Source organism: Pholis gunnellus, assembly GCF_910591455.1.
Source record: "Pholis gunnellus genome assembly, chromosome: 16".
NCBI lineage: Eukaryota > Metazoa > Chordata > Actinopteri > Perciformes > Pholidae > Pholis > Pholis gunnellus.
Window position 1 is genome coordinate 7,066,279 of NC_136543.1, and position 22,157 is coordinate 7,088,435.

The window sequence follows — 22,157 nt, forward strand, 5'->3', positions numbered from 1 at the left end:
AGCACACGACCCCGGCCCGTGTGTTCTCACTCATAGCCACACCTCTCCAATGTGCGTCTATGTCTGTCAACCCGGCTCCGTTGTGCAACTCACTGGGGCCCTCTTTGTCCAACTCAAACAGCTCGTCTCATCTGCTTCCACTTTAGCGGGCTAATAACACTGCGCGACACGGGACGAGCGGCTGGTCAATCTTTAGTTACAGCCGGGCACAGCTTGCGTGCTGGCACCCGAGTCCGTTTGCCGTGGAAGGATGCCACGGACGCACATGCTCCCGCGGATGAAACGAGGGACCCGCATGTGCAGGACAGAGTCTCGATGCTGGGTTGTGCGAGACTGCAGCTTTGCCCCCGGCACAGAGAGCCGGTTAGATAAAACGGGCACCGCAGTCGCCTCCCAGCTTGTCATATAGCCATACAAACACACTTATAAGCCCACATTTAAGAGCCTTCTTGTATTAGAGTGAGCGAGTTAGTCATTAAACAGCAAAGCTATGCGGAAAATGACTTTCTATAAAAGTGTGTGTTCATGGACAAAACCAGTTTGGGGGGAGCTTTCCGATCCATCAAAGTCTATGAAGCGTGATAAGTGCACAGTATTAAATCCCCGGAGGGAGCGAGACGCGCAACAAAAGTGCTAATGATAATGCAAGGGGAAGTGGCGGCGCTAAGTTGTTTTTAAACACTCCTTACCTTGGCCATTTGGGCCTGCACCCCAGTGGCTTTGAGAGACGACACGGCCTTCTGTGCTGCAGCTGGGCTGTCAAAATCCACAAAGCCATAGCCTGGAGAGAGAAAAGAAGGGAGGGAGGGAGGGAGAAAGAAAGTCAGGCATTAGTAGAGACGAAATGAAGGCCGATGACTAACAAGGAGACTGACAGGCACTTGGTAATTGTAGCAGTAATAGGTTGGTAACATGACTACAGAGGCTGCCAGTTCTCATATCTGGTGAGCACTACATTGTTTGATAATTAGCAACACTGACGTTCATTGGGGGATGCTATGCATCTTAATTAGTAGCATGGATGAGCGATTTAGTAATAACAAACCCCGGCACCCTGCCCACCTCCACCTCCACACACACACACACACACACACACACACACACACACACACACACACACACACACACACACACACACACACACACACACACACAGATACGCAAACAAAAACACACACGCGCCGAGTAGCGTGAGAATCAAGAACACAGACCATCGCTGTTCTTCCTCGTGGTTTAATGACAACTCGTACGCATGTTTTCGGAAACGTCCGTGGTTAAAGGGATAACGCACGCATGTGCTCATTTTCATACTCGTTCGGCCTTTTGATTTTCTGAGGCTGTGACGTTTCCTCAACACCCGGCGTATTTAGCACAGCCTCATGTCACATCCTGGTGTAATCCTCTCCTCGGTAGCAAATCTCTCAAAGGTCGACAGCGACAGCACCGGAGATGCTGCCGTCTCTCTTACATACACATAAACACTTATCTTTCTCAAACGGAGCCTTTCTGTCCACCTACTTATACCGTCTTTGTCCCTCTCCGGTCTCTAAAACACTCTCTCTCAAAGTCTCTCACCCCCCCCCCCCCCCCCCCCCTCTGATTTTTTTTCAGACATCACCAGACACCAGCCCCCATCTGGAAATCCATCACCAGAGGAAAGCGGAAGGGAATGAAATCTGCGGCTGTGATTTATGAGTTATTGTGATCCCGACGTTCTCCGGGATGTATCGGAGACGAGGGGGGGGGGGGGGGGGGGTCACGTCTGTGTTAATTAAAATTTGGTGGCGGATTAAAAGCAGTCAATGGGTGCCCTATGATCCACTGTTTCAGAGGGAAAGTGTAATTAGAAAAGGATAATGGGTGTGAGGCGGGGGGAGGCTGGCTGCTGTGGTTACCCCATCATGTCACAGACGATTGCGCGCTAACACGCGTATGAGCACGCGCGTGCACGTTAACGCCTCACTTTCTCACCCTGCGGTTTTTTTCTCACAAAAAAAAAAAGAAAGAACATCTCACTTTTTCAGACATCGTGGGTGTGTGTGTGTGTCTGTGTGTGTGTGTCTGTGTGGTGGTGAGGGGTTGGGGTCATTTTCCTGTCGGTTGGCGGCGAAGGCGTGTGGAGCAATGTGAAAATTATAACCTGTGGCGGAAGAGAAATCAAGTGCGAGGACTGATTAACGGCCAGCTGTTAGAGTGGAGCTGGGAGGGGCGGCTCTTTAATTGTGGAAATATGAAGAGCGAGAGCGAAAGGATTCAACACAAAAATGTACCCTTTCTTTAAAAATGTAGAAAGCAGCTAATTTAATATCATATTTAATTCAATGCATTTATTTAATACAGTATTTCAAGAAAGCAAAACTCACATAAGAGGAGTTTATTAAAAAAGTCATTTTATTTTGGAGGGTCGCTTTCAACAAAATAAGAAACACAGACATATTTTCTGCCTTGCCTTATCTAACCATGCAGATCATTTAGTGGATTTCCTTTGGCCAGGTTTTTAAAGATTTCCTCCCAAATACAACTGAGGTGAATTGAATTTTGGCTTTTGGTGAAACTGAAAGCAGCCTCCCTGTTTCTGTTTATAATCCATCCACCGCGCTGTGTACAGTTTCCATGAGATTACAGATAAACTACCATCATCACATCGAGTGTCTTTGTTCGATTTTGGGCTTCCCACAAAATGTGCCTCGGCACAGACTGAACTCTACTGGAGGAACCAAAATACACAGGCCAAAATAAATTCCCTCTTTTGGTGTTTCTGATGACGGTGGAGGTGAGGAGTGCCGTGTCAAGGGCAATCCGTGTGGGTAGTGTTTTTTTGTAACTCGTTTCTTTAAAATCTACCGTCTACAGCATTTGAGTAAGGCCGACTGTTTCGCATAAGACTTTGCTCCACATTAGGCATCCGCCGAATACAATCTGTCGATCCATACATGGAAACAACACCGTTGGTCTTTCCGTAAACTCCTCACGGAGCCGACTTGAAATCAATTTTCGTCCAGTACATTTCTGTCAGTCAGCAGAGGAAAGTTTTCCGGCCACCGTCCTCTCAAGACTGCTGAGCTTTTTCCAGTGAGAGTGAGATCTGGTGACCGTGAAGGCGTTTGGCATTTTCCTCACATCATTGTTGTTCACTGACCCCCCCCCCCCCCCCCGTATGGAACACATTCTATGTTCAGGGTTGTCCCTTTAACTTGTCACATGTCCGTGTACAGACACGTCACCGGTGAATCTTTTAAATGCAATTCATCGCTGTGAGCACCGCAAAAACAAAAAAACGCCTTTCACCTCAGTTCCACCGGGACGGAGGCAGAAAACCCAGAGATGGATCTTTCGTGGGTAAAAAAAATGTATAAAAATACCTGCATGGCTACACACAACCAGAGGTAAGCGCTTTGTTGTTGTTGTTTATAATTTGGGTGAACTAACCCTTTACATAAAAGAGACAAATGATTCTCTGCAGATCTAAGAACATATTAAAATCACATCAAGAGAACCACACCGATTGTTACTGCGGCCCTCTGGGCGCCGGCTGGTTCTCTCTAATAATCTGAATATACCTGGGACCCCCCCCCCCCAATTACAAATTTAATATTCGCCCCACGACCACCTGGAGTGCACTTATCAAACTTTCAGCAGGATGAGGATTTTAGAGAATGCTGACCTATATTCAGACAGCTCTGAATGGATGAAGAGGTGAGGGGGAGGCAGGGAGGAAGAGAGCGAGAGAAAGGGCGGGTTCAACAGAAAGGCGGGCGTGAGGGAAGCGGGGCTTATCTGGAGTCAGCTGAATGCAGCGAGGAGGGCTGGCTCCACACTCGGCTACATAGCTGCCTCCAGTAACAGTTCCAGTTTGCTCTTCTTCCCCTGTGCAGTTACTGTAGCAGAAATATACGCATAATGAGTGTATAATGTGGCATAATGCGCAGCCACCGGGCAAAAGCTGTTAAAGGCTTGTTTTGTTGAAATAAAACATAATCATTGAGAGACATGGAGACAGCGCGAGTCTATTTGTGCTTTTATCAGACAGAATGGCTGCGGAGGTGATGGGACATTCTGAATCTTTCTATGTGTGTGTGTGTGTGTGTGTGTGTGTGTGTGTGTGTGTGTGTGAGCTCCTCTGCTTCAATACTTGTGACAGACCACAGACGTTAAGTGGCTCATCTCTCACAGTTTAAAGAGCAAAGTGTAGGTTTACACGCTTCAGATATATTCAGATTTAGGATTGGGTTTGATTTGTTTCCCGCCTTTCTTTTTGGTTATGTACCGTGAGCAACTGAAGACATTATGTCCCGTTAATATTCATTATCTGGGAGGACCCACTGTGCATTCCACTCGGATATTGGACACCAGCTAGCTTAGCTTGCTTGTGTCACTGCAGAATAAATATGACTTAAATGAATCCTTGTTGGTCATTACCAGTTGGACCAAACGTCCATGGGTCTAAACCAATGCCAAGTGTGTATTCTGCCGGTCCCTTAGCAAATATTTATTAAACTTAAGTAAAATTGAAATATCCATATAAGGTTTGAGACATAGTGGCTCTTGTAATTGAATGTGAAGTCTTTTGATTGGCTGTAGCTCCAGCCGCTGTTGGTTTGATTCGCTGAAGGTGTCTTGATTTATCCAGTGTGTTACCAGGTACTGTGTCTACGTGTGTGTGTGTGTGTGTGTGTTTGCAGGTGCCGCTACTGTATTTATGTTGTTTGGTTTGTCATTGAGCAGAAGAAACAGCCTTTTGAGTTGTGAAGAAGAAGCGTGAGGTCAAGAAACGCTACACTCGATTGAAGACATCGCATCTCACACGTTCTTTTAACAACACCCGCACTCGCACACACACACACACACACACACAGAGGAGTGTGTTTCCTGGAAGCGAGTACATGCTGTCCTCCTACTGTATTCAATGCGGCTTCCCATCTTAAGTGGGATGCAGAGGGCAAGGTGTTGCTTTGAAGCCTCTGCAACAACACAAACATCCAATCGATAGCTGTCACTTAAAAGCGTCTCACAGTGACTGACTGCATACGTGGCCGCTGATAATGGTGTGCAGCTGCACACTAATGTGCGCACGCACACTGTGACTCGAGCCCACATACACACACACACACACACACACACACACACTGTATGTACAGACACACTGACTGTCTCTCTGAGAGGAATAAAGAGAACATGAGCTGCCATATCATATTTCCTGGTCTGGCTTTAACAGGGAGCCTGTCAAGATAAAAGGACCATCTTCAATCAGTTGCTACAGGATGGTGCTATGCTACCACTGCTTCTACTCTACTGCGGGCCCACTGACTGTGCTCGCATGGATGTGTGTGTGTGTGTGTGTGTGTGTGTGTGAGGCAGGGCGCTCTCTAACGGAGGTGTAGGACTATAGATGATGGCACCTCGGGCTACGCTCAGCACAAAAGTCTTCCGTGGAGAGCGGAGATAAGGGACTCATTACAGTGCGTGTATCGACGTATCAATCATCCACGCATCATTCATGCGCCGTCAAATTATGCTAATCCTAATTACTTCTGGGGAAATTACCATTTTTTATCTGCTAATAGTCGGGATTGTTTGGGGTTTCCTAGCCACTACATCCACCACCAATTTCCCCCAATATTTTTCCATTTTTCACATTCTAATATTCAGCGCTAATGATCCCATTTTGCACAGCATACAATGGAATAATAACGCCCTAAGTATGAATAATGAATCAACGGCAAGTCACGGAGCATTACAATGGCGAACGGGGCAAACAGTGTAATTGTTTGCGTCCTTGTGAGTCATCAAGAGGAGGACTGAAGCTGCTGTCGCACATGGGAGATTAATCATCGCGGTTACACCAATCTTAATTCGTAGTTTGCATGTATAAAAGTAATTACGGTTAATGGAGGAGATAGATGCGCCGCACCATGGACAAATATGCATAACAATGCCTGTAATATGATTCTTATGATTCATGGTGCGGCCGCAGCGCCGCATCACGTTCCGTCCTACAGTACGTTCATTGTTAAAACCTCGCCAACATGTGACTTTGTATTTTTGCGAGTCAATTCAGTGTGTGCAGCAGCATGAGGTGCTGAAATGATTAGTCAATTCATACATTTGTTGATGAAATGTAAATTAATTGATCATTATTTTTCAGAATGGAGTCATTTATCAAGGAAAGAAAGCCAAGTATTCAGCGGTTCCCACTTCTCAAGTGAGACGTTTAGAGCTGCAGCTAACCATTCATTTGTCGTTTTAGTAATATAGTTTATAAACCGTGAAAAAACAACATTGAAATGGACATTATAATAAATATATATAATATAATAAACATTCCAAAACCCAAATATACTCAGTTTACAATGATCTATAACAGAGTAAAGCACAGCATTCTCACATTTGCGAAACTCGAACCAGCAAATATTTGATTTTTTCCGTGATAAATGACTAAAATAATTAATTGATGGCTGTCAATCAATTAAGAGAGAGAAATATTCTCTATTTTTCTGGACTCATTTAGACTAATTGATTAAGTGAATAATCATATAATAAAAGGTGAACTAATGATACAAATATGTTTTATGTAAAATAAAATAATTGGTCTCTGTGGTCATGAAGGGAAAGAAAGTTTTGACCTCACAGAAACAATTCAAAAAGAAACCTCCATACATCCAAAAATATGTTATCGCTCTTGCACATTTATAGATGTCTCTGGTCAGTTTGGGGGTTTGCCCGGCCTCTCTGCCCTGCAGGGGGGGCGGGTGGTGCTTGTGTGAGGCCGCGGTGAGCTGTGCAAACACTGACGGGACGGGGGGACGGGGGGGGACGGGGGACGGGGGACGGGGGACGGGGGGGGGGGGGGTTAAATAGCGAGATGGCATCCATGACTAACTGCGGCCAAGTCAAGACCGCCGTGGTCCCACTCACTCCAAACCCAGAGGAGAGCATCCTAGCTGGGACTACATTCCTCTGTCCTTCTCCATTCATCCTGCACCACCAGTGGTGACTGATGATACATTTTGTGGCGACCCTCCACTAAACTCTGGTGTGTGTGTGTGTGTGTGTGTGTGACTGTGTGTGTGTGTGTGTGTTTGTGAATGCGTGTGTGTACACACACACATTCACAAACACACACACGTACACATACATAATTCTTTTTTTACTTATTCATTCATTCATGTGCAATATCAATATCAATGCAATGTACGTATGTGCAATATCAACCCCTCATATTTTCTACCTCATACTGTATGTGTGTTAATATTCAACCACTCATTGTGATTATGTTGTATCTTTAGCTTTTGTTTTGCGATTTACTCATTTATTATACCTTTACTGTTTGACTATTTATTGTACTTGTTCTGTTTTCTGCTGATGTCTCTTGTTGCACTGTCCACTTTGCTGCCGAAATCCTGTAAACGTCCCCCGCTGTGGGACTAATAAAGGATTACCTTATCTTTAACAAACAACCTCCAGCGATTTAAAAATTGCACTGGGCATTGTTACGATCAATTGTGCAGCCCTAAATAATAGCAATAATACCACAACCTCATCTACATGCGGCACCCTACACAATCTGCAACCGCTCCAATCCACACAGCGTTTGTGCACATATGGACCTAAAGACACATCAGGGAGATCAGCAACAACATGCGAGCACAAACGCATGAAACCACTCTCATGCTCCCGCGGACTGCAGCTCTAGGACCGACTCAAAATTAAGATCCCTCCTTTACTGGTCCAGTAAAGGAGGGCATCCTGGCTGCCTCGCGCTAGGAGACAACACTATCTGTACTGAAATGACTCTCACAGAGGCCTCTTCCATATTAGACACAGGCGAGGAGATAGCGGTACAGGCAATTAACTTATCAACCCTGCAGCATGGATTTATAGCTAAAGCATTCGTCTTGGGCTGAAGCAGCCGACCCATTGGCTGTATTGTATTGCTTGTCATCTTCTCTGCAGGTGTAGGAGTGTCCTTGTCAGAGAGCTGCAGTCAGGATCTGCAGAGGGCAGAGAGCCAGGGCTCACGGCCAAAGGGGCCGCTGGCAGCTCATTGTGCCGAAGACAAACTGAACAGGAGGTAGGGAAAAAAAAAACTAATTCCTCATCCAATATCTGTGCAAATGTTTCAGATGAGTTCGGTGCAGCAGCGATGCCCCTGCAGACGTGGGAGAGATTGGATGCACGTAAGGGATGAAACTGTTCCCTGACCCTGACGCCTGGGCCACAATTTGATTTCATAATAAATGTCACGTGTGTTTACTCGAGACATAAAACGGTTTAGAAGCGTGTGCTCATCTGTAAAAAAAAAAATATAAGCCAATCTACAATTAAAAGCCAGTACGGTATTAATTAATAGAGCTGTGCAAGTCACCGCATTTTTCACAATACTGTACGGCAAACCTTTCAAAACAAAAGCCTTATGTCGGCATATGAAGGGATTCTGTCGACAGAAAGATGCTAGAGGGCTTTTATTTAGAAAATGGAAACAGGAAGTGTTGAGTTTAAAATAATTAATGACTTTGATTCATGTCTGTGACACGCTTTTTAGATAAATCGTAGTAATGTTGCTGTTCTTTAGAAACTAGTATCACATTGACAGGCAGATCAGCCTGCAGTAAGTGTCACCATCGAGTAATTCTGGTCACACTGAAGCAGGGATGAAATGTGAAATAATATGTTAGATTAACATTTTCAAAAGGTTGAATATTAAAGTATTTTAACACCTGGGTTCACAATAATGATCTCTTTTCCATCTCAGCCTTCCTTTCTTCTTCATTTATCTCGTCATAATTGTTCTTCCTTTTTCTTACCCTCCTTCCTTTGTTCCTTAATTAATTCCCGTCCGTTCACACTCAGCTATATCACAGCACCATATGGCTTCTACGACATTCTCAGCTATAAATCCAGCATGACAATCGAAGGCGCCATTTAAAATATGTGCGTTATAAGAGGTCTATAATTATGTTGAAATCCACGCTGTGGTGCTAAAACATGGCATCAAGACAAATGGTGTCAGAAGACCTAGCCTCCAGGAATACACGATTATCTTCGCCGACCTGAAGAGCCGTTCACACGTCGGGAGAATGTCTCCTCATCGCTGACATTCAGTGATTTAAAGTAGCAGAAAAAAAGAGGATGTCTCCTAAACTGTGCAGATATGGTCTTCATTCAAGATCTGTTGATAACGTCGCTGCTCGGCTCCATCAGCACGCTAGCTTAATGGCAAACGCCGACGTGTTTGGTGCAGCACCTGAAGAGCACTCATGAGAGGTTTGAGACCAAAAGGGTGTTAATTACTTGTCAAGAGGTTGTTAAAACGAGACCCGGGGCAAGAAAAAACACTGAGTGGCTATACAGAACCACCAAAGAACACACACACACACACACACACCTACACACACACTCAGGTTAGGATGTCAAACAACCCTGGATAGCTGCTCATTATGGTACCCGTTGATGTGAAAATGCCACAAGCAGTATAAGCACTTTTTGACACAAAGAGCAGGTGCGGCCCTTTTCCCCCCCCCACACTTCTCTCTCACTCCACCTACAGAGCGTCTTAAAATAACCGCACTCCCATCATTCCGCCTATTCCGGGGGATTTGCACCGTTAGTATTCGTGCTGGTTGCCGTCTCGTGCTCCATCACATTGACCCCCCCCCTTTGAGCGACAGGTTGTAATAAGCAACGTTATCACGTCAGGAACCCGAACGCGCCACCAGCGAGACGACGAGGACCGGGTAAATATTTGAACAAAAGCCGGATCGATGAAAATCCGGCGCCCTCGTAGCATGGGGAGAATCTCCAGGTAGAGCCGGACATTAAAAATCTAGACATAGTCTCCCGCTCCCTCTATGCGGCGCTTTCCTTTGCATCTGTTAGTCGCTGATGAGGAACGGCCTGGCCGCCCCCAGCTGGCCTTCCTCTTCATTGCAGTTATGATTAATGCCTTCCTTAACCAATCACGGGTGGGATCATTAGTCAGGGGAAGTGCACGGGGGCCGGGGCCTTGGCAGGTCAGTGGACGTTCGAATCCCTCACTGCGGTTTCCCCCCCGCCATCCACGGGTTAGGTCCAGGATAAGAGATGACTTGAGGTACGCCCCCCTCACCTTCCACCAGTGCCCTCTGAGGCATTTTGTCAACAAACAAGGCAAAGAAAGGAGCCAATGACGAGAGAAGAAGAGAACTCGGCGGTGACAAACATCTGCACCAGATAATCCCCAAGGGTCTGCTTGTACTCTGTCGAAGTTCGTTACGGAATTTTTCGGTCTCTGTTTGGATCCACAAGACGGGAGAGTCAACAGCAACGCTTCGGAAACGAAACAAATTCCTCCAATCTGCAACGCATCTGTGTGCAAAAAATGTTCCCGGGAAACCTTGGTCTATTTTGATCTGTGACTCTGCGGCCCCTGGGTTTCACCTCACCGCGACCTCCACCGCACACACGCAGTCCCTCAAAATACGCACACATGTACGGCCGACGACCGCGCTGCATCCAAGAACAGCACAGGAAGTGGAGGGGTGTGTGTGTGTGTGTGTGTGTGTGTGGGGGGGGGGGGGGTCAGAGCTCAAGGAATGCAGCGCCTATGGCCCGGGCCGCTTCTATTTACGACAAACTTGGCCAATCGGATGCCTACTTGGTGGACGGCCAACTTGGAACTTACTGGAATGGAGACAGAGGGGGGGAGGGTGTAGGGGAGGCAAGGGGGGGGGGGGGGGGAGAGAGAAAAGGGATTTTTTTTTTTTGGTCTGTGCGCGTTTGTTTGTGTATGTGATGCTAACAAAGGCTGCGGGTGTTATCCAGTGAGGCTCCGCATGCTGAATCTGTCCAAATCAATGTGATTATCCCTCAGCTATTGCTAATTAGAGTCATTAATACGCAATGCAAAGCAGGAGAACGGCACGCGCTCCCTCTCCCTCCCGCGCTCCTCCGGCCGCTCTCGCCTCTTTCTGGAACGGGCTTTCAGCGAGCTGAGGCATTTGGAAAAAGGTCCGCTGTTGGCCACATTTCAGTCGAGATTCTCATCTGCACATAATTCACTTTCAAAGGGCAGAGGGGGCGGCAAAGAGAATCCTTAATTGCGCCGGCACCGTGTACAACATAGACAAATGTTTATATCTCAGCCCTCTAATGAGAAACCAATAACGGATGCAAAAAGCACTCTCTGCCTCCCCTCCCCTCCCCTCCCTCCCCCTCTTTCCCACCCCAACCCAAACACACAGATACACATGGACGTGACAATGAAAAATAGGTCCTTTTGGAGAGCGTCACCTCATTCATCAACAGCCCTTATGCTCGGAGTCATGCAATACTCCACTCGGGCACTGATGCAGCAATAAATCTGTTTTTATAGAATGTAACATTGCCGATATTTCTCCATTAGGCTGATGCTCTGGTAAGGGCGTTGGATGCTTCGCATTGTAATGGTCAAGCTTCTGACAGGCTGTTAAATTGCACCCAGCCCAGCTCGGCAAACAGTGATTCAGTATTCAAAAGGCGGAGAGTTTTCAGGAACAGTATGCAAAGACGCTCTGCTGTAAATTCATTACAACTACATGTTTTATCAAACCAAACATATATTTCACTTTGATGTATGCAACCAATTGTTTGAACACTTCAAACGTGATTGGACTTCGCCGGGACCAAATAGCAAGTTGGCCTGTTTCACGTCAAGTCACCCACATAATAGAGTGAAGACGACAGTGATTCTTTCAAGATGCGAGTTTATGTAATGCCCTTGTGAGTTTTTTAAACATCCTCATACAAGAATGGATGGTGAGTTACAGGGCGAAGAAAGAAACAACAGCAAACTGCCGAACACACGGCCACGGGGGACTATCTTCTCATCTCATCTATCTGCCACCGGTCAGAGCGGTGGTCCGTCGCGGCAGAGCGCCAGTCAGGCCGGGGAATCTCGACGCAGCCTTATCTCCCGGCGGCGGCGGCGGAGGGGGGGGGACGGGGGGGCGGAGGTCCTTCGGAGGGCTGAGGTCATTTCCTCTGCCTCCGGGCTCTGGCAGGAAAAAACAAAAACGTCTCCATTCGGTCGGCCCTGCTTTATTTCAAACGCAGCCGCTGCCTTTTAAGAGGCCCTCGTGGGCACGGATGGCAAACGAGCAGGTTTTGGGTCTCTGCTGCATTTCTACAGTAACCGTGAAAGCACAGGGAAGGATAATATAGACAGACAGTGTATGAGATCCAGGGAGAAAAGTAGAGACAAAACAGGGGAAGGAGGAGCGGTGTGAGAGTGCGGATGAGCAATGAGAGCAAAACAGAGAGAGATGAAGAGCTGAATGCCTCCTCTTACCCACAGCGCTCGACACCCCTAAGGCCCTTTCACAACTTCCTGTTAGCATTTCTCTCTGAGCTGGGCTACATCCAAAGCATGTGTGTGCTCGCGCGCGTGTGTGTGCATTTATCGGCATGCACGGTGTGTATGCGACTGTTGTGTACCCTTGCAAAAGTACAAATGCGTGTGCCTGGAAGCCTGTGTGTGTGTTTGTGTGTGTGTGTGTGTGTGTGTGTGTGTCATAGAGTAAGGCAGGGAGCGAGGGAGTGAGTCAGCGCTGGGAAGATAGAGAGGCTTACTGAAAGGCCTGCGTGGTGCGGTGGTGGAGCAGAGCAGCCAGAAAAGGCAGACAGGCAGGCGAGCACGCATGCTGTGATGTTAGGAAGAGGATTGATAGATCTGTTGCGTGGCCACTGCTGCAGGAGCCCAACACACCTCGGGCAGACGGATTGGGGAGGGGGGGGGGGGTGTACGATCAGTCTTTGTGCGCCCTTTGTGTTCGAGTGCGTGGGAGAGGTGTGTTACATGGTCTTGGTGTGTCGTTATTTTTTTTTTTTTCTGTGACGTGGTGCTTCAAACACACTCGTCCACTGAGGGGGCAAACGTATAGATGGATGTATAGTGGGGAGAAAGCGTGTGTGTGTGTGTGTGTGTGTGTTCATGCGTGGGCGCCATACGTGTGTTGGCTCATGTTTATAGGCGCACACTAAGATACGCATTTCCCTAACATCTGACCTGTAAGTACAGAGAGCGTCATCACTGCTTTTCTGCTTTTCAACACTCCCACGCTCACTATTCCATCTCACACATCATCAGCGGTCCGCCTTCCCATCATCTCTCTCACATTCAATTTCATCTTTTTATAGCCGTTTTATCGACCCGACCGGCAAAACGACTGCTGAGGGAAGGCGGCCCTCTACATTTAACATTCACGAACTTGAAGTAAAGTGAAATAATATCATACAAAAGCACGAGGACCTGTTCAGACTTCACGGCGTAAACATTGTAAACATTTGTGTTTCCCGTTGCATTGTTTGTTGATGCAGAAGCTGCCAGGAAGTTAACTTGGACCAAAGCTGTTGCCCTAGCAACAGCATGGCAAAAGGCCTGTGGGTACAGTGTGTATGTGAGGGCACAAGAGTGGACACAGACGAATCCCTGCAGTCGCCACATAATGATTTGAGTTGTAGGCTCAGGTAAACAAGCTGTGGTGGCATGTAACTTGTCTCTAAACCTGTTCACTGGCTCGATAGTTTGTCAATAAGCTGAGCTTGTTCCAAAATAATTATTTTTGCTGGGCCACCCTGCATTGTTTTGCACACGGGCATTTGAGATTTGCACCCCCGTATTGAAATGGATGCCCCCACATTATGTCTTTAGAGGTGTGGAAACGTCTCGACTCTAAGATGCATTGCTCTCTTTTATCAAATAAACAATGCATGCGGCCTGAAATCCAACTGCGGTGGTGTTCTGTAGTGAGATGATGGAAACCAAAGTCTGCTAGCTGCTAAGCTAATTCATGCAGTGTGAAATGCCAGAGGAATTCAGTGCCTTGCCGTAGAGCTGCTGTGTTAAAACCTTCATTTTTGTAGATTATAGCCGACTACTAATGCACTGCAGAAGGATTTATGTTTTGTTTTTGCATGATTCATGTACTGTGGAGGGTAAAACAGATACGGCTTTTGAAAACATGCAGACGTTTATATCCTAGACTGTTCAGATGTGTATTTAGTGGTGACAAAGTAGGCATGTGCAGTGATATAAAACATTGTAATGCATTGAGATGCCTCAGGAATCGTTGACAAGTGAATGGTAATTGAATCGGAAGGCCAGTCGGTATGAGCACACACAACAGAGTGTGCAATACATACATCCTGCCAGTTTACTTACACCTTACTATAAAAATGTGGCAATATGTTTTCAGAATATATTTCACGATATGAAAAGTCAAACTATACCAAAAGTTTTGGAATCAATAAAATGAAGGGGAGGGAAACAGTCCAAGCAGAGAAACCAAGTCAGTCAGCGAGTAGAAGATATGATCCCTTCTTCTTCTTTTTTTTTTTTCCGACGGGCTGATTGCCGATCTTTCTCTCTGTGGCGGAGATGACCGGTCCTGACCTCTTCTCTATCCCATTCCTCTCACGTTGTTTACGGCGGCGTGCTCACTGAGCTGAACCAAAACGCAAATAACACAAGGGGGAGGCGAGGAGGGGGAGGCGAGGAGGGGGAGGGGGAGCAGGAGGAGAGGGATGCTCGCCCCCGTGTGACGGCGGCGCGGCAGCGATAAGCCGCCGGCCTGACATTTAAACAAGTATCAGGGTCGCCGGGGGTCAAATGACTGGAAACAATGCGTGACTACATCAGGGCGATGTGTCGATCTTCGCTTTGTTACCGGCAGCGCGGACGCACGCCGGCCCACCCGGGCTTCAATGCACCTGCGTGCCTCGTTAATGCTCCGATACCGGCTCACCTCTCACGAGATAGTGAGATACGTGTGTGGTGGTGGTGGGGGGGGGGGGAGAGGTGCAGAGTTGTCGCCGTTTTCGCTTCTCCTTCAACCTCTCTGTCAAACGCTAAAGGACTGTATTTTTCTCTTCAAGGTTACTCCGTCCTTCTCCTCACACTCTTTGTAGACACCTCCTCCTCCTCCTCCTCCTCCTCCTCCTCCTCGCGCTGAATGCAGAGCAGGACCATCCTTTCCAGTCATAAAACACGTCTGCTTATGTTTGCTTTTTGGCCTCTCTGCAGCGCTGCATTCCAGGAGGGTGACTTATGGGAAACATTGTCTCCCACACCACACAGTGCTAAGCCGAGCTGATTTTGAACTCAAGTCAAAGGCGTAACCTGGGATCGAGCACAGTGCATGTCTTTCGTCGCAGAAACTGGAAGCGGTTTACCTCGCCGTAGTCACGCGATACCAGACCGACTGAGATCTCCGCCTAGCAAACGTCTGGGGAGTTTTAGATGCAAACCTACCTGTAAGATGCCCCTTACATTCAACACATTCAACCGTTAATCTATACATGTGGGGGGGGACGCATCATGATGCCACGTGGGGACAGCACACTTTCAGTCAGACGTGGCTCCAAGGGAGAGAGCCGGAGATTCTGGAGGACCCAGCGGCCGCGAGGCACATTCTGGAGACGTTTACCGGCTGGAGGACAGCTACGAGATTGTTAGTATTTTTTAGACTCTGAGCAACAGCAGCAGCAGCACCGTCTGTGTGTGTCTGTTAGCACGTTAGCAGAGCGGCCGTAGCAAGAACAGTTCTGTGGATGTGTTACTGCTACGACAGGCTTAACAAGCACACGACTCGAACACAGTTTTAGCGACAAAACCAGGGCGATTGTGTTCGGTCTCACAGAAGCGTTTAGAGACCGACTTATTAAAAGTCGAACCTTCCTCTACATTTGTTTCCCCATCTTGACCCAGCCACCCTGTGCTGTGTCCTGCGACCTGCAGATACATCCTTCATACTAACATGCATCCAGTCTCGTCTTTCATAGCCCGTAGGACTCGCAAAGAAAAGGACCAGTCAAGATAATCAACCTTTTCTTTTTCTCTTTTTCTCTCTCTCTCTCTCTCTCTCTCTCTCTCTCTCTCTCTCTCTCTCTCTCTCTCTCTCTCTCCTCTAACAGGCTAGAGGTTATTTTCCTCAGCATTTTGACCCTGAGCATGCCTGGCAGGATAAACTCAGGTGTGGAGCAGGGTTAAGAAGGCAGCTTCACCTTGAAAGGCCACACTTCAGAGCCGGGAAACCACAAAAAGCAATTAAAAGTATTGATGGAACTTCAATAGCTCTTAAACAGTGCTGCCAGACACCTCGGGGCAAGTAGCACACTAATCTTTTTTTTTTTTTTTTCTCATCTCGCTATCGCTTCGTTCTCTCTCCCTCCCTCTCCCTCTCTCTCTCTCTCTCTCCCTCCCTCTCTCTTCACTGAAGACTGGTCTTGATCATTACCCACTGATTGGTCACAAAAAGAAAAAAAGCGCGTGAAATGTATTTACAGCCAATGCGAGGCCGGTGGCTGAAGTGAAGCCGGAGCCAAGACCCCGAGAAGGTGAGTGTGACAACGATAGTAAACAGTTAATCAAATCCCAGCTCCCTTGTTAGCCCTCTAATTGGTCGAGTATGCGCGGACGTTGAAGCGAGTAAATGCGCGCGGTGCGCCTGCGTGCACAAGAAACGGGTTCAAAACGAGAACGCTAATGTCATCGCCGCATGTGCGCACCATCCACTGTGGATGGACCTTTGACCCAAAACACACAAAAAGGATGGGCCTTCCATATCGCAAAACAGGAAATGGAAGAGGAGACCGTTTACCAGGAGCCTTCCTGCAGCGTTGAGCCAGCTCCTCTCTAAATCACTGATTTACGGTGCAAGGCTTCCTCGGCTGATGTCTAAATTTACGGCTCGGATTGCTGTTCGCCGTGACAAGACATGCTCTTAAGAGTGATGGCTGGCGCACTAAAACAAGCGCGTACAAGACGGACAAAGTAATGACTTACCTTTGCACTGGTTGGTGTTTTTATCCAGGATGGCCTTGGTTGACACTATTTTTCCATACCTGTAAAGACAGAGAAATGAAATTGAGTGTTTTTGACCTGTACACCTTTGACTGTTGGGGGGGGGGGGGGGGGGGGGGCACTAAGAGTGCCGTCCCGCGGTTTAAGTAGATGTCTTATTTTACATACGCCGTGCCATTTAGTTGCAACTGGCAATTTGCAAAGTCGCACAAATGTCAAAAGCCAGAGGAAGGAGAAATCACTTGAGGTTAATATCATTATGTTTATGGCTGACTTCAAGTGAATGCGCAGCCCTCTGACATTTGAGCGAGTCACTGAACATTTTCCAAAAGGTCTAAAAGCACACAAGCACAGCGAACGCTCTTAAAAGTTAAGTCGTTAGTGTACAGTACATATTCAGTTCAGATTTATTCCTTCTACACCTGAAATCTACACTGTGAGCAAAAAGCGCAGTCAGCAGTGAGGTTTACAATAATACTCATTCATTCTGTTGCATACTGAGGTGTGGAGACCTTGTGGGTGTTAGTTAGCACTTAAAGAGTGAACACGTTATTCATGTTCACTTGTATTTTGGCCGTTTCTATAAATAAACCAAGCAGCAAGCTTCGGATTTACTATGAATCTGAAAATTGGATAAAGCCAGGTTCAAAATCCTTGTTTCATTTTGTTGACATATTAGAGTCAAAGCTTCTTGCTGATGGAATTTGAGATATCTCCTTGTATCACACCGTAAAACAAAAAAAAGAATTGCCATAAAAATCCATTTTCGCCATGTTTTTAGGAGTAAAATGTTGTATAAATCAGGCTATGAATGATATATGAACAAACCCCTCCTGTGAAAACCGTCAGAATATAGATAGGAATGGAATTGGACAGCGCGGTGTATGTAAGAGCTACTGAAGTGGAGATTTCTGTCTCAGAGTCTGAGAAAAACTCATTTTGAGAAAAACGGCCTTTAAAAGTTACGTATTGTAAAAGTCCTTACATTTAGTAGACACTACAGGTGGATAGGGTAGAACAATAAACTAATAGATATCACCATGAACCTTCCTCCATTGATTACTTAAGGTTTGTATTTTGATATCTTCTTTGCAGCTGGAAGAGCTCACTGACCACGTGTATGAATGGTGGGAGGTGCTGCTGGAGCCCTCTGATGGGTTTTTTACCCGGGCTACGTGTTAATGCATGTGGTAATGATGCCTATATCAGTTTTGGTTTTTCAATTAGGTGAGTGTGCAATATTTTTGAATTATTTCCCATATATAAGAGACGTAAGATGTGTAAGATGTAGTATTTGCCTGAAGCAGAACACAAAGGATGACATGGTTCACACAAGCTCACTATTATCATTACATCACTGCTGTAGTTCCCTGCAAAACGGAAAGGCCTTACATGCCTTTACTCCACAGTTCTGCATGCACAGTGGGTTTGCTATTTTTTATTCTTTTTGGGGGAATTGAAAGATTGACCTCACTGACTGACTGACAGTGAGTTATTCTATCTGCTTGTCTCAGCTAAAACTGCAACATTCTGCATTGTGTGCAGGGCGAGAAGCATTGTAGCACTGTCAGTACAGCGTGTGTGTGTGTGTGTGTGTGTGCCAATCTGCATGTCTGCATATACTGCATGTGTGTGTGCGTGCGTGTGTGTGCGCGCGCTTGTACAATGAACCTTGCGTATGCGATGCATACATGTTTGTGTATAAATACATAAGTGAGAACAATTCCCTGTGTGGTGAACGCACATCACAATGAGTGAGCAGAGGGGAAGGATGTTTGCTGTGTTGACACACACACACACACACACACACATTCTGTAGGGAAGAAGCAGTGGTGCATCCCGGCCCATATTTCACCAGCAGGGGATAATTGTGCCATTTCTCAACGAGTGGCGGAGACTCTATTTACTGCATGCTGCGGTGGGGTGGGTGGTGGATATGAACTGATGAGCTACTAGAGGAAAACTACCAGCTCTCATACACACACACACACACACATATGTACACACACACAGAGAGGGAGCACTCACCAATCAGTGAATTGTCTCTCTTCAGCAGATAAACAGGCCATTTTAGCTTTAGGGATCCATAATCTACGGCAACAGAACAGGACTAACGTGGGACGTTTGATCACATCGAGGCGCTCTCAAGCTGAAGTACACAAGACGAACACGGAACCGTGAGTGCTGCTGTGTGATTAGAGAGCATGCAGAGCTGGGTTAGCAACTGCAGTATATTCACCGTTTGTTGAGGAACAAACTAGAGAAGAACGACGAGTAAGAATTTGCGATTGACTATAATCTTTAACAATGGTTTATATAATTTGATAGCACAATAAAGCTAGACAACAACATTTTGTTTATGTCAAGGAACTATTCATACGATTTAATACGAAGAAATGTATGTTTTAAAACAAATTTTTTAAAATGTGTAGTAAAAGTGAAGATGAAAACCAGTTCATTTTTAACCGAGCCAAAATACTAAAATAGGATCATACAAGTTACTCACTAAATTATAAAGCAACATGATGTCACAATAACAGAAGTCGATCGATACACCAGTGAAACTATACGGTCAAGTTCCAGAGGTAAAATAAATCCCACGTGCTTCAACATACACTCCTCTATTCCCTTTTTTTGTGAATTTATATTTAATCCCAGATGACCCGCCTCAAGTTTCTAGCAAAACATACATTTTACAAGATTAGATTCGAACACATCATGATCACTTTCGCCCCAATACTCATTTCTACTGAATGGAACTTGAACGCAGTAATCTAACTCACTGCGACCTCCGTATGTTAGCTGTTAGCTCCGTTATTTAGTCAAACTGGACTGGTAGGGTGCTGTCCTGCGGCTGCTAACAGCTAACTAGCTCTCCTCCTGTCGATTCTAACACAGATTTGTTGTTATCTGTGAGCCTTATCCGCAGTACCTATCGTACCTATCGTACCTATCGTACCTGCGGAACGGTAGAGAGACGAGTAACGTCACGTTTTGAGAATTCTGGCATCGCCTTGGTGCCGAGGTATCGCTTCTTGTCACAGCCGCAGTCTTAAACTCCCGGAGGAGACACGTTTTCACGTATACGTTACTGTGATAACTAAACCACAGAACTTACATCACAATACAGATATTGATCATAATGATTTATTCCCAGCTCTACATGCCAGCCACTGAGCTAGCTAATATGCTCGTCCCTGTATGCGTATCTGTCTAATTGCACACAGGTGTGGCCCTGCTTCAGATCCTAAGTGGAAAAAAAAGTTGTATGCTTTCAGTCTGGGAAGCAGTTAAAAAGCTCAGTGCTTTTGGCACAAAATTGGGGGAAAGTTCTCATTAAAACTTTGTTTGGACTCTGGGGATGCAGAGAGACAGTAGCTTTCCAATGCCAACTCATCACTGCTAGCCTCATTAAATGTTAAAGATGGCTCATCAATGCATCCTTTCTGTGGTCCAAATGCACACCGCAAAGACACTGCGGCGAGATGAAAAGGCGAGGTGGAAGGAGCCAGCTCCCCGCCCGTATAATGGAGGCATACTGGAGACGGACGGAGAACGGGATCAGCCTGTTCATGTATGTGGCGCGCGCGCGCGTGTGTGTGTTTGTGTGTGTGTGTTTGTGTTGCTGTGGACGACCCTGCCGGTGGCTCCTTCGCCTCTCTGCCAGGCAGGCTTGGGGAGGCTTTGATGTGACAGAGGCAGTCCCTGTGAAGCACAGGTTTAACACTGTGATGCTGTGGCCGGGGATGCAGAGCCTGTCTCCACTAATCCTATTTCAATCACTCTCGCAGCCTCTTATCTCTGACTCCGCTGGCCCTCGGCCCTCCCTCCCTCCTCCTCACAAATCTCACCCTCTCTCTCTTTCTCTCTCTCTCTCTCTCTCTCTCTCTGAGGGCCTCTTTACCATCCTCTCCATTTCTCCTTCCTGCTCTGTATCCTTCATCTCTCTCCTTTTGTCACTCTCTTCCTCCTCCCTCCTAATAGGAATCCCATGGCAATCATTCTGATGCAACATCGGATCAACCCCGAGAAAAGAAGACGCCAGAAATGAAACCGCCTGTAAAAAAAAACAAAAAAAACACAGAGGCTTTATGAGCTATTTTAGGCCGATGAAAATGTACAAATTGCGGTGGATGTAAAACATGTCATTCGTTTGACAGCTGTCTGGGCAGCGGAGATGCGATAAAACTGAAGCTGAGCCGAAAGCTCAGCCGCGTTTTTTAAGAGGGCAGCTGCATGCACGCGAGTGACATCCCGGCGCTTTTCTCTCACTCTCTCGCGCTGGATGAAACGATCCAGGCGTATTTCATTTCCGTCATCAGAGCTGGGAAAGTGAAGTGGCTCTTTGCTGTATGTGGGCAGAGAGAGAGAGAGAGAGAGAGAACCGCAGCACGTCACTGTGGTGTACACAGGAAGGGTTAGAAAAGAAAGGATGGATGGACCACCCAAGTGTTGTGTTGACACCTTGCTCTCATCCTTTGGACACACACTCTCCGACAGGTTTGTGTGTCATTAAACTACACAGCAAAGCCTCGAACGGTCGGTAGATGAAACCCGAACGAGGATCTAAGACCATCTGTGCTGTATATACGTTTGTGCGCGCACGCAAATGTGCCGTATCTGCATGTGACGGTCCATCTGTGCCCGCAGATGGAGACTGGAATATAGTATATATATATATATATGTATATATATATATATAATACCATTTGAGTTACCACTCTTTGAGGGTCAGGCTTTACTGTGTTCAGCTGAATTGTATAAAAAGGCAGAAAACTCTGCTTCGGGCCTCTTCGGCACCTCTGGAGCACCTGTGCTGGGGGAGTGAGGCAGGTGCAAAAATAAAGGCACACTGTGGAGAACAATAGCTTCAAATCCTCACCTCTTGTAGGCCTTGTTACGCTAAATAATTAGCAGGGTGTAGATGGTGTAGCTGAAATGAAGAAGAGGCTGCTGCACTGAGAGCTCTACTCATGCAGGAGCAGGTGCAGCAGACACCCACCATCCAGATCTACTGTTTGCTCCGTGCTGCAAATATTATCCAGAGAGGTTTCATAGGTGGGAGAAGAACATTGTCTCATTGAATGAGTAATGGTAACACTAGTGTTCTTTTGTAGCACACAGCAGCATTCAAATATGTGTTTTCTACCAATTATTTCAGGCGGTGACGACCATTACCCCCAACTCCAGCTGACGAAACGGTGATGGTAAGGTTGTCGCATGAGCTCCAGTAAAGTCTCGCCGTTTAAGCCGTCAACTGTTTGACACAATGCTTGAGTCCGACTGAACAGCTCGTTGACTTAACGGATTATAAATTGGAATAGCAGTAGCCAAGTCATCA

At 46.6% G+C, this 22,157-nt stretch overlaps 1 protein-coding gene across 3 annotated transcripts in view; it reads right to left on the bottom strand.

The window, feature by feature from the left end:
- LOC306708118 (RNA-binding motif, single-stranded-interacting protein 3) overlaps positions 1–22,157 on the bottom strand; it is a gene marked incomplete at its 3' end in the record, with an annotated part of 180,058 nt that overhangs the window by 112,420 nt on the left and 45,481 nt on the right. For all 3 annotated transcript variants that reach the window (XM_079175841.1, XM_079175839.1, XM_079175840.1), the window contains exons 3-4: positions 16,799–16,857; positions 690–781 (exon numbers count right to left, since the gene is read on the bottom strand). In XM_079175841.1, the coding sequence (XP_079031967.1) occupies positions 690–781; positions 16,799–16,857 (151 nt within the window). The remainder of the gene's footprint in view (positions 1–689; positions 782–16,798; positions 16,858–22,157) is intronic.